At 37.4% G+C, this 12,246-nt stretch overlaps 2 protein-coding genes across 2 annotated transcripts; both read left to right on the forward strand.

The window, feature by feature from the left end:
* The first annotated feature begins 655 nt into the window (after nt 1–655).
* Nucleotides 656–9,140, forward strand: fap (fibroblast activation protein, alpha). Its single transcript, XM_067516048.1, has 26 exons — nt 656–713; nt 861–942; nt 1,403–1,492; nt 1,604–1,698; nt 1,795–1,869; nt 1,990–2,042; nt 2,215–2,287; nt 2,537–2,657; nt 2,730–2,884; nt 3,094–3,188; nt 3,317–3,446; nt 3,597–3,635; nt 3,715–3,813; nt 3,909–3,979; nt 4,085–4,138; nt 4,388–4,512; nt 4,689–4,739; nt 5,672–5,770; nt 6,440–6,509; nt 6,598–6,792; nt 6,933–6,987; nt 7,080–7,179; nt 7,732–7,790; nt 7,890–7,962; nt 8,156–8,229; nt 8,423–9,140. Exons 1-26 carry the CDS (start codon nt 711–713, stop codon nt 8,522–8,524), a joined length of 2,238 nt encoding a protein of 745 aa, XP_067372149.1. The 5' UTR covers nt 656–710; the 3' UTR covers nt 8,525–9,140.
* A 423-nt stretch (nt 9,141–9,563) lies between these two features.
* Nucleotides 9,564–12,154, forward strand: gcgb (glucagon b). Its single transcript, XM_067516050.1, is given in 5 exon segments — nt 9,564–9,591; nt 9,594–9,653; nt 9,772–9,877; nt 10,737–10,889; nt 11,505–12,154. Coding segments are annotated over 5 exon segments (468 nt in total). The 3' UTR covers nt 11,626–12,154.
* The last annotated feature ends 92 nt before the right edge of the window (nt 12,155–12,246 follow it).

Genomic DNA, 12,246 nt, shown 5'->3' on the forward strand with positions numbered 1-12,246 from the left:
AGCCCACCTGTCAACACACATGCCCACAAACAGATGCTGATGATTTTCCTTAAAATCCAAATGTCAGTGAGTCACATTGAACTATTTATAGAACAGCCTTTTTAATAATTGTTTAGCCTACAGGTGGAGGCTGTAACCTATGACCTGATATGGGGTGTGTACAAACATTCAGAGCCTAAGTGTTTAAACTGTCATGTCTTGCTTTTGCTTTCGTATTGTAAAAAAAATGATCCACAGTATAATGAAACTCTTCCGCTCCTAATTATGAGTGAGAAAAACAACACTGATGTTATGGTTATTTCCCAAATTGGAAAATAAGAAAAAACGGACTGAAGTGGCACTTTTTTGTGCTTTCGTTTGTTCCGTGACTTGCGCGCCCTCTCAAAAAAAAAAAAACACTTCCTATATACCAGCAAGTGATGCGCTCTTGGAAAGTTGTGCTGGCTGCAGTCTTGAAGGAGTCATCTCTGTGTGGTGTCGGGCTGCTCTGTGGAATGCTGCGGATCGTGTGAGAAACCTTCATAAAAGTAGGAGGAAGCTGAGTTTGCTTTTGTTGCCACTTGTGTTTAAAGTCCCGATGTTGTGTAGTGAGAGTACGTTGACTACCCTGCCCGTCCAAGAAGTCACTTTAAACCTAATGTCAGGAGGATTTAGGAGACTTTAGAGGATTATTAAAGACTGAGAGCTTCACTGCGACTTCATCAGGATCAATGGTCAGTAATCGATTTCTTATCATGTTGAGGAGTAAAACAATATTTGCAAAATATTTACTGTGGACAGTGTGGTGCTGAAACAAAAAACAGAAGCGGTGTTGTGTGTTTTAAGAGGGTGTTTGCAACTTTTTGTTTCACCTTTTCCAGGGCTGCGGCAAGGTGCTGTGGGGGGTGGTGGGGGCGGCTGTCGTCACCATATTAATAACAATCCCAGCTGTTTATATCAGCAGTAAGTTATAGATCAGTCCTGTGTGTCCCTCTCTCTTTCTCTGTGTCTGTGCTGCTTGATGGAGTCCAAAGATAAAATAATCAAAAACAGCTTGTGTAACAAGCTGTAAATCATAATTAGGCCTGTGTGTGCTAGATCACTTTCATGAAGACTTTTGTTCGCATTTCTGTCAGTTGCTTATGTTTTTTCTTCTTGAAATGTGTGTATATTTTGTAGTTATGAAATTTACTTGTGTTAGTGACAAAGTTGTGAATGGACGGAAATCATTGATATGTGATGATATGATAAATTGCTCTTATGCCTATGAACAGTGTAATGACATGCTGCTTGGAATTCAAATAGCGCCACCCAGTGACACACTGATGTATGATTTCAGATTTAACAGCTACAATTTCCCACTCGGGTTCTAACATATTGTTGTGATACACATTAAAGTCATGTAACTTTTGCATAATTTCAGAATCTGGTGCAGCCCAAAGGCCTTTCACACTTGATGATTATTTCAATGACACCATTAGATGGAGATCCTACAATTTGTACTGGATATCAGGTGCTGTATGACTCCCGTCAGATCACCTCTGTTTTAAGCAACATAATATATGAATCTTCATATTGTGTGCAAATCATACACAAGCGTATTTGTTGTCCATCCTTTCTGCAGATAAGGAGTTTCTGCATAAAACGAGGGATGGGAATGTCTTTCTTCACAATGCTGAAACGAAAGAGGAGTCACTATATTTGAGCAATTCAACCTTTGTAATATGCATATATCTTCAACATGACCATTTGGAAACCATATATTCTGATTTGTGTTAGATTATACTAATATTTGCCCTGTAATGGTCAATGTAGGCCCAAGTGGATGCCACAGATTATTTGCTGTCAGGTGATTATAAATACATCGCATTTGAAAGCAATTACACCAAGGTGAGAAGCCCGTCATCTCCTACCAACATAGCTTTGAATGTCTGCCTTAATAAAGTTGTAAATGTCACCTAAAGTCTGAGCATAACTAGGTCTGTAAACCAGTTTTGTGTTTGACATCAGAAATGGAGACATTCATTCACAGCCTCATACTCCATCTATGATAGGGAGAGCTCGTAAGTAGCCATGTTTTATTATGAAAGTATGATTTTTAAAAATCAGAATTTCAATGTAAATGGGGTGTCATCGTAGCAACATTAGTGCTCATTAAATTGAGAAACAAACTGACAGAAACCTCCACATATTTGGCACTGACTATCATCCATTAATGTGTATGTTTTGTTGCAGAACCTTCCTTACATCTGCGAATCTTCCAAGTGTTGTACAGTACTTTACTTGGGCCCCAACAGGAAACAAATATGTGAGTTTATACCATTTTGTCCCATACCCTCACATTCAGGTTAAGTAGACAGTATTGCAGATACTTCACCAGTTTGAAAGAATAATTTATTTGTAGGAGAGACAACAGTGGACTTTGCATTTGGCAAAATAAATATACATTTATGCAAGTTGGAAAAACGATCTCTGATGTGGTAAATCTGAGGATGAATTTAGATCATATGAGTTGTTTAAAAAACATAAAACACTTCAATTAAATGTTGTTTTGCAGGCTTACGTCTCAGACTTTAACATTTTCCTCAAATCTGATGTCACTGCCAAAGTTGCACAAGTGACGCACAATGGGAAAAAGAACGAGATCCTTAATGGTGTCCCAGACTGGACATATGAGGGTATGTATTGTTCGTTGTTTTAGAAATGTTCATCTTTGTGTCTGTAAGTGCCTATTTTTCCAACAATTTCAGAGGAAGTCTTTGCATCCAATGGGGCATTGTGGTGGTCAGCAACTGGAAAATACTTGGCCTATGCAGAGTTTAATGATACAGAGGTTCACAAAGTGGAGTTCTCCTGGTATGGATCCGAGCAATATCCTGAAACAGTGGCTGTTCCGTACCCAAAGGTGGGATTTTCATGTGCCTTTCTCAAACATGGAACGTAGTTATTTACAGGCAGGATGCCCATTAAGAGATCAGATGCGCTAAAAGTTAGTATATATTTATAAAGCACAGATTAAATGGGCAGTTCTGAACTCCATCATTTACTGTCTTCGTGCTTTGGTGTTGTATAATTATTCATGAAGAGCGTGTCATATTATTGTATTTGCTGTAGGCTGGATCACCTATTCCCAAGGTGAAACTGTTTGTGGTTGATGTCACAAATCCATCTCGCCGCACACAGGTAGTTGCTCCTGCATCCCTTACTAGGTGTGTATACCCTATTGCATCGTTCACAGTATCACTTAAATCATACCACATTTAAAGCAGAGGCAATACAGTAGATTCATAGCCCATCTAATGTGAAAACCTTGTCACCTTCTGTTGCCTTTACTCAGGGATCACATTTTGTGCTCAGTGACATGGGTCACGGATGAACGTGTCGCTGTGCAGTGGCTCACAAGAAAACAGAATTTCGTGGTTGTACAGATCTATGACTTTGATGGAAGCAGCTGGATAGAAAAACAGGTTGAAGTCAATTTTGCGTTTTTTTTTTTTTGTTTTGTTTTTTTTGGTCTGGTCTACAAAACTTAATGGTTTCCAATTAGATAATCACAAGGATCACTGACATCATGTTCATGTAATTAGATGCTAATAAACCGTCTCTACTCTGTACAGAAATTTGATCAAACAAGCACGAGCGGCTGGGTTGGTCATGTAAGTTTCTAAATTCATTGTAAATTGTCAATGAATTGTTTAATCTGGTGCATGACTATAAATATATCTTTTCTTTTAGTATGTGCCCTTACCTCTTTTCTTCGCTGAAGATAAACTTAGTTTCTACAAAGTGATGAGTGACACTCAGGGCTACAAACATATTCATCATGTGAAAGATGTAAGTAACATTAATTGTTATGCATAGTTTACTGTCCAGTTATTTTTCATATTTTTCATTATGGTGTTGAGTGTTACACTGGGTGTTTTGTGAAGGGCAAAGCAACACCTGTCACCTCTGGGAGGTGGGAAGTCATCTACATATCCAAACTAACCAGAGATGCCATGTGAGTGACATTACCACAGACTCTCAAAGATATTTTATATATTCCTTAAATAAATGTTGGATGACCAATACATGTAAATGTGATGTGTAAAATTGTTTTCCACAGATATTTTGTAAGTAATGAGTACCAAGGAATACCAGTAAAGAGAAATCTTTACAAGTAAGAAATTCTGAACTTATATGTTCAATTGTTTTTTTTTATTTTGCAGTACTTGCAGTTTCATTTTTCGCTTTTGTACCAGTTAATGTCAATATTTGTATGCATTCACGGACCCTGGGAAGGGTCCGTGAATGCATAAAGCAAACACATTAGTAGGTGTAAACTGGGATCAATAGAAGAGTGATGGCACAAAATATAACAGCATTAACTGAAATAACTGAAGTGAGTCGCTACTTGTTTGTTTTTCAGGGTCATGATTGGAAGCAGCCCATCTGCCCGTCAGTGCCTCACCTGCAATCTGAATAAAGACAGGTGTCAGTACAACTCAGCCTACTTCAGCTTTAACGCCTCCTACTACCGAATGGATTGCTACGGTCAGTTACCCATTGTTTTCTCTTAGGCAATAACTCATCCACGGTTCATGCTTAGATATTATCTGTGCTGGGGAGCATCTGTGAACAATAATCTGATAAGACAATGAGTGTGGAACACTTTACACATTTGATGTGTACTCAACTGTTAATTTGTTCTCTGTTTTTGTTTTTACCAGGCCCTGGATTGCCCATCTACACGCTCATGGACAACAGGGGCCCGGGAGCACGTACGTATATAGAGGGACTTCATTTCCTTAATAGAAGTAAAAAGCGGTAAAGGGAATAAAAACACAAGGGGCCAGCAGTAAGGTGGGGAATCCAAAAGGTTGATCCCTGAACCATAAATGAAGAGCATTCTCTTGGTCATTGTGGTGATTTTAGAAAATGTTGGAAAATTATACAGCCTGAATAAGGCTGAAAGCTGAAAATGCAAAGAAAATTTTGAGCATAAATAAAGGTAGTAATTATTGTTTATATTGAAGTGAATTTTCACATAGTAGTTATCCCAGGTGAGCCTTTGAGCCTATTTATTGCAATTGAGTCATTTTAATTTGATCGTATATCACCCCACTTTTTGAGCCATTCAGTTGTGTACAGATACAGATTTATTAAAATTTACATGTATAGTTTTGTTTTCATAAAATGAAACTCTGCAATTGTACTGTTGCACAAAACTTATTGTGCAATTAACCGAACTGAATTCTGCTTTTCGTATTTTCACATCTTAAAATGCTTGGAAAATGTATACTGCATATTCATCAAGAAAATAGATGGACCACACTTTGAAGAAAGGGTTCAGGGATTGTTTGCTTTGAATTTGGCGTTTTGCATCCAGGGACAGAATGTGGTCTGTGCATTTACATTCCTTTCCTAATCATTTGTTGCCCTTTGTAAGTACAGGTATGAGTCAGTATAGCCTCATTGATAACACTAAGCGATTTCTGAATTGTATTTTATTTTGTAAATTGTAAATGTATTTTGTAAATATGTTTTAAGTTTTTTATATATATATATATATATATGTGTGTGTATATATATATATATATATATATATATATATATATATATATATATAGAGAGAGAGAGAGAGAGAGAGAGAGAGAGAGAGAGAGAGAGAGAGAAGGAGAGAGTATAATTTTATTTTATTGTCTTTTTCCAGAACTCTCCATCCTTGAAGACAACAGTGCACTGGAAAATATTCTGTCAGAATTCCAAATGCCACAAATGCAGTATGGCACACTAAAAATTGCAGGATTTGGTGAGGCCTAACATAGTCTGCTTTGAATCATTTTATTCTTGCGTGTTTCTCCATAAAAAAACATAACAGCATAGTTAAGTATCCAGTCCTCCTTTCTTCTACCACACTAAAAAGAAAACTAAGTATTACATATACCTCACTAAACTGCACAATGTGTATTATTAGTTTTATTATTATTCTGTTTAAAATTATGACTTTGTATGTATATTTTTATGTGTAACGGCTAATACAACACAGACATTTCTCTTTGGGGATTAATAAAATAGATCTATCTATCAAGCACAAGACCATGCTACACTTGGGTACACTGAATATTGGATAATATTATTACAGAACAGTATTTCAGAATCACAACTTTATGTGTGCTCATAAACGCTAAACTGAAATTTCAAGTCAACACAGAAGGACCTTTCCTTTATCCTCATCCAGATGAATGTCAAAAGAGTCATCTGGTGTAACACTGTGCACACAGTACATTATTCTGAACTGAGAAGGTTGTGAAGTAACAATCAGCAAAACACTTGTATGAGTGGACGGAGACTTTAAATTTAGATACATTCATTCATATGGGTAGTTTAATAAATACTAATAAACTTACCTTTATTAGTGTTGATATTTATCAGAAACTTTATTGGATGGACATTTCATAACTTGTTTTCTCACCAACAGATCTTTGGTATCAAATGATGTTACCACCAAATTTCAAGAAGTCTAAAAAATATCCCCTTCTTATTGATGTGTAAGTAAATACTCCTCAGTGCTCCCTCCCGATATTAACCAAACAGTTGTTAACGTTGGATGATACATGCTGTCGCTGGCCTGTGCAGGTATGGTGGTCCTTGTAGTCAGAAGGTGGACTATCGTTTCAAGCTGAACTGGGGCACGTACCTCTCCAGTTCGCATGGGATTATCATTGCCAGCTTTGACGGAAGGGGAAGCGGTTACCAAGGCGATGAAATACTGCACTCGATCTATAGGCGCCTTGGGACATTTGAAGTGGAAGATCAGATAACAGCTGTGAGGTAACATGTGTCCGAACATTTAATCATTTCTAATGATTAAAGGCTCAGACACTCATTGTTGACTTTACCCTACTGGTTATGTTAACTTAAAGAATTATACAGAAAAGGGTTTTCTGAGACAATTTACGTGTGCCTTACAGGAAATTCATTGAAATGGGTTTTATCGACAAAGACAGAATAGCAATATGGGGCTGGGTAAGTTGCACTGTGTCTTCTTGCTCTCTGCATTTCTGGTCTTTTAAATAAATATTTTTACTTTCAAAAATGTAATATATTCTCGTCCTCAGTCATATGGTGGCTATGTGACATCAATGGCCTTGGGTGCTGGAACTGGACTCTTCAAGTGTGGAATAGCTGTAGCCCCAGTGGCAAAGTGGGATTATTATGGTGAGTACACAAGCTTGCATACTGTGAAATACTTTTTAAAGCCTACTTTTATGTCGAGTGTTGTATGTCTTCGTTGACATGATATCTGCTAAGTAATTAAACTGCCCTTTGTCACTTTAGCTTTAAGTTTTTGCTGATTTGCTGGCTACCTAACATATCATTCAATCTCTGGGACCACAAGTTGTGCAGGTCCACAGAAATTAAACACTAGGTGTTTTCATCATGTGAGATGAAATTCAGCACATTACCAGTGCCGGAAGTATCAGACATTAGACTTCAGACAATAACACAGCAGTTGTGCATCACCTGACAAGGGCTTTTTCCCTCAGCTGTGAAGAGAAATATATAAAGTCTTCTTTTCATATAATTTTTATTAATAATTTTTCTAATTTTTCACTAATACTGCACCTTCTGTTACACTAAACTTTCCTGTGGACAAGCAGAAGGTCGTACAACCAATATTGTTTCCCCTTCTACTTTGCTATTTCTTAAATTATGATATATTTCTTTCATGTTGTACAACTGTGGTATTAACCGAGTTTCCTTTTCCAGATGCAGTGTACACTGAGCGCTACATGGGCCAGCCATCAGAGAACTCAGATTCTTACAAAGTAAATATCTTACAGATCTGCTCTCTTACAGTTTTTTTTTTTACAAGTGACTGCCTGACTTTCTGACTTGAGGCACACATTTCTCCTTTTCTTAAACAGAATTCCACAGTGACAGCCAGAGCAAAGAATTTTAAAACAGTAGACTATCTACTGGTTCATGGCACAGCAGACGGTACGTTCAGTCATTTCATTCCAATACTCTCCTATTCAGTTTTAGATTTTCTGTCCTGAGTGTATGGAAGCCCTGTTCTCGTCAGAGTACCCGCTAACATAGTAGAGCCTTGTACAAACAAACTCTATTTGCCATGATAGAAACTTGAGCTTTGGTGTCAAGTCACGTAGTGAAACCATCATCTTTCCTGTAGACAATGTCCATTTCCAGCAGGCGGCACAGATCTCCAAAGCACTGGTGGCCGAGCAAGTGGAGTTTGAGGCAATGGTAAATATTGGCTCAGGGAAGTAGGATGACTATTGACCATGATGGTGTTGATTTAATACAGGTTTCAAAAGAAAAATGTGTGTCTTATGTGTGTCAAAGTCCAAAATATGTATAGTTTACAGTGCATTCATTCTAATAATGTTTGATAGAATTAAAAATGTTTGAGTTAATCTGATTCTGCTTTTGATTTCAGTGGTACACTGACAAGGACCACAGTCTCAGTGGATCAGCCTACCATCATACATACACCCTCATGAGTCACTTCCTGCAGAAGTGTCTCCTTAATCCCAAATAGATGTGAAAACATTTTCATGGGTCTAGCGCATGCCCTGTAGAGAATAGGTGCAAATTTGTTATTACACACTAGAACCACCAATTCTATTCATTTTACCATCCAGCCAGCAGAATAGAGTTGTTGTTGTTAAGTTGTGTGGACAGATTCAATGTAGCCGATAACCCTATTAATACATTTTCAAAAACCATTGTCAAAAGGATACTTACCAAAAAAAATAGAATAATATATTGAAGAAGTTTATTCTGTTTCTATAGAAAATAACTAATAGTTACCACATTACCACAATGTTACTTCTGTTCATTGCATTAGTTTTTTTTATCTTACTGATAGTTTTGACATGTCAGGTTGAACTTTTTTGAAGATATTTTTATGTTAATACTTGATTGCTCGTACAATTGAGCATTTGTATTTTATGTGGGACTTTTGCCAAAATATGTGACATAAAAATGTACTAAAAATCACTGCATGCAAATATGATGAAGACATTTTTATTTGATGATGATAACATGTTAAAGCTAAATTGCATTGCAGTGATTGGTTGGGGAATGATATCATTTGTGCTGCAGTCATGCTAATGAGACTCAAATAAACATTGTTTTAAAAAATAACAGTTTTGTTATTTTTTTCCTATAGATATATAAAGAAGTTGTATACATTTATTTGCACCAAATGAGCTTTTCACACACCTTAAACATATTCTGCATTTTTTCTTCTCTCAACAGGCAACACATTTCTTAATATAGTCACATGAAGTAACACATAACCATATGTGCCAGCTATGTTGAAAGAATAATGGATAAACATTTTAAAAGGGCAGGGTAGAGGTCATGTTTGATTGTGACACCTGAAGTAGCAGCTTTTATCACACAAATGTTGGTACTTTTTTATAAAAGTCAAATACATTCAGTGGAGTGAGACGGAAGCTGACTAATGGGTTGAGAGTAACGAAGGGAGTGCTGAGGTTTCTGTGACGGGGGAGTCACCTGGGAGAGTGCTCTTCAGCTGCACTATATAAGACTGAGCAGATGAAGGGAGGTCCATGAAACAGCTCTAGAAGCCACAAAGGACGGGGCACCAATCAGTGCACTTTGCAATCCCTCCCTCAGACGCTCAACAGGAAAGAAAACAGGTAAGAATATATGGACTTTGGTCCTTTCCAAAATGTAGAATTAAATTATAGACTCCTGCTCTTTATTTTTTTTAAAACTCTCACTGTTTTTCTCCTGCTTTCTTTAATCACCTTTCAGAAGCTCAGACAATGAAAAGCGCCCACTCTTTTGCTGGACTCCTGCTTCTCATCATCGTCCAGAGCAGCTGGCAGGTGCCTGACCAGGACACAGACCGAAACACTATGTAAGACTAACTTTCTGCTTTCTTTCTTATTCACACTGGTGTTTACCCTCTTCAATTCGATTCATTGCACAGAGAAAAAGCAGGTGTTACCATCTGAGAATTTTTTTGGCCCTGTGCTCTGCAAATCTATGTAAAACGTAGATTTTAATTTAATTCATATGTGGCTCGAGCATGTGCCTGGTGAATGCAGTGTAGTGTAGAACTTTACTTCAATTGGTAGTCAGGCTTTTGAGTGGCTGTGATTTTATTTTGAAAGTTGTTTTAAAGATTTTTAGTTTCTAAAAAAAATATCTTAAAGAACACAAGCAGATATGATTTGTGGCAACTTACTGACAGTTCCACATTTTCCAGTATCATCCTGAGTATCAGCTGCTGCCTTTAGGGAGCACAGTGCAAAAAGACATGTTATGTAGTTTAGCATCATATCAAATAAAATTCTTAATTAGACTTTTTTAGTTGATATTTTTATGTTTATTACTTTTTAATTCCTCCTTTGTACTGTTATTAAATGCTAAAGGGTCAGCTAGTGCATGCAATGAATCACAGCAACTGAACAAGACAAATGTATTATTATATTTCTTCTTTCATTTTGCTTGACATATTGTAGAAGCTCGTTAGCGATGACCTCTACATCAATGAGATCCAAATTTACAGTTATGATAATAATAATAATGTATGCATAGAATAACCAGTGTATGACGAAGACTCCAACAAGTAAAAACTCCCCAGGGGACCCATCAAGAGACAGAGAAGGACAGAGAAAGGTATGCAGATAGGCAGGTTTAAAAATGATGGAAGGGCTTGAAATGAGAGTATGTCCTACTCAGTGAAGTTGGCTGGATAACGTGTCCTTTTCTAGGTTACTGACTGAAAACATGATGACCGAACCCATTGAGCCCCCAAACATAAAGAGACATTCAGAGGGAACATTTTCCAATGACTACAGTAAATACCTGGAGTCAAGAAGGGCACAAGACTTTGTCCAGTGGCTGAAGAACTCAAAAAGGACTGGGTAAGTTTGTCCTGAATGTCTTGAGCTGGCCTTCAGGCTTTGGACGTTTTCAAATTTACAGAAAGTCAGTTTTGTGATATAGAGAGAAAACCAAAAATCTGGCTTTAATTGTTTTTAATAATGTAGATTCATTTCTGCGTCAGATTCGTGATTTGGGCAATTTAATTCCATATATGCAACTATCATACAGTTGCATATATGGAATTAAATCTATCTCTCTATCTATCTATCTATCTGTATATTTATATACTGTATATAGATATAGATCTAGATAGAGGGCGGCTGTATCTCGGTTGGTAAAGGCAGTCGTCCACGGACCACAGGGTCAGTGGTTCGATCTATAAGCTACATGTCAAAGTGTCTCTGGGCAAGACACTGAACCCCCAACAGCCCATTCCCATCCCCAGCTATGCAGTGCCGGTCCAAGCCCAGTAGAAATTGGCGAGGGTTGCGTCAGGAAGGGCATCCGGTGTAAAAACTGTGCCAAATCAACATGCGGACCATGATCCACTGTGGCGACCCTGAACTCAAGGGATAAGCCAAAAGTACAAAAAAATAAAAATAAAAATAGATATAGATAGATATAAAATATTCAAATGTTTTCTGTTTTTACAGAAGTCTATTTAGACGCCATGCAGACGGCACCTACACCAGTGATGTGAGCTCCTACCTGCAGGACCAGGCAGCCAAGGAGTTTGTGTCCTGGCTGAAGACTGGCCGAGGCAGAAGAGAGTAGACTCAACCAGAGAAGCCCACCACCCCCTGAAATAATGCAACACTTCTGACTGACATTAAACCATTATGTATTTCACCAAATCTTTCCTAAGTCATGCTATTAACATGCCCTCAGAAGAAGCCCTGTTGGCCGGCATTGGACGTATATGTCAAATCCAAACGTTACAGTCTGTTGTGTTAAATGCTGTGTAATTTTTTATCAATCATTGTCCTCATGTTTTATTTTTACATTTCACATTTTGTCATTTCTATTTTTTCTCCCCCATATATTTGTTGATCTGAATTGCAAGTTCCACAATGAGATCTGTAGATAGTCTCGATACCACTTCTTATTAATGAGAAAAGTCATATTTAGTTTTCAATAAAGAAATGTGTACAATGAGTTTCCTCTTTAGAGAAAATCCATTTTGAAATATTGGTTGGGTCAGGATCATCAAACATCAAAATGTACAGTCGGTGCATGGTCCACAATGCAAAACATACTAGTTTTACAATACGGGTTGTAAAATTCTGTGATACCAGCGTTTGTGTTGCCCATTGTTTTCTCTAAGCCTCCACTCATGTCACATGACACAGTTTTAAATACTTTCAGCATTAAAATGCACTTTGTTTTAATAATCTT

This window comes from Channa argus, chromosome 9, assembly GCF_033026475.1.
Source record: "Channa argus isolate prfri chromosome 9, Channa argus male v1.0, whole genome shotgun sequence".
Lineage (NCBI taxonomy): Eukaryota > Metazoa > Chordata > Actinopteri > Anabantiformes > Channidae > Channa > Channa argus.

What these genes read in the sequence shown, in the direction of transcription:
- fap (XM_067516048.1), top strand. An exon ending in ATCTATGATAGGGAGAGCTC is followed by an intron (nt 2,043 to 2,214) that starts GTAAGTAGCCAT and finishes GTTTTGTTGCAG; the next exon opens with AACCTTCCTTACATCTGCGA. An exon ending in CAACAGGGGCCCGGGAGCAC is followed by an intron (nt 4,740 to 5,671) that starts GTACGTATATAG and finishes GTCTTTTTCCAG; the next exon opens with AACTCTCCATCCTTGAAGAC.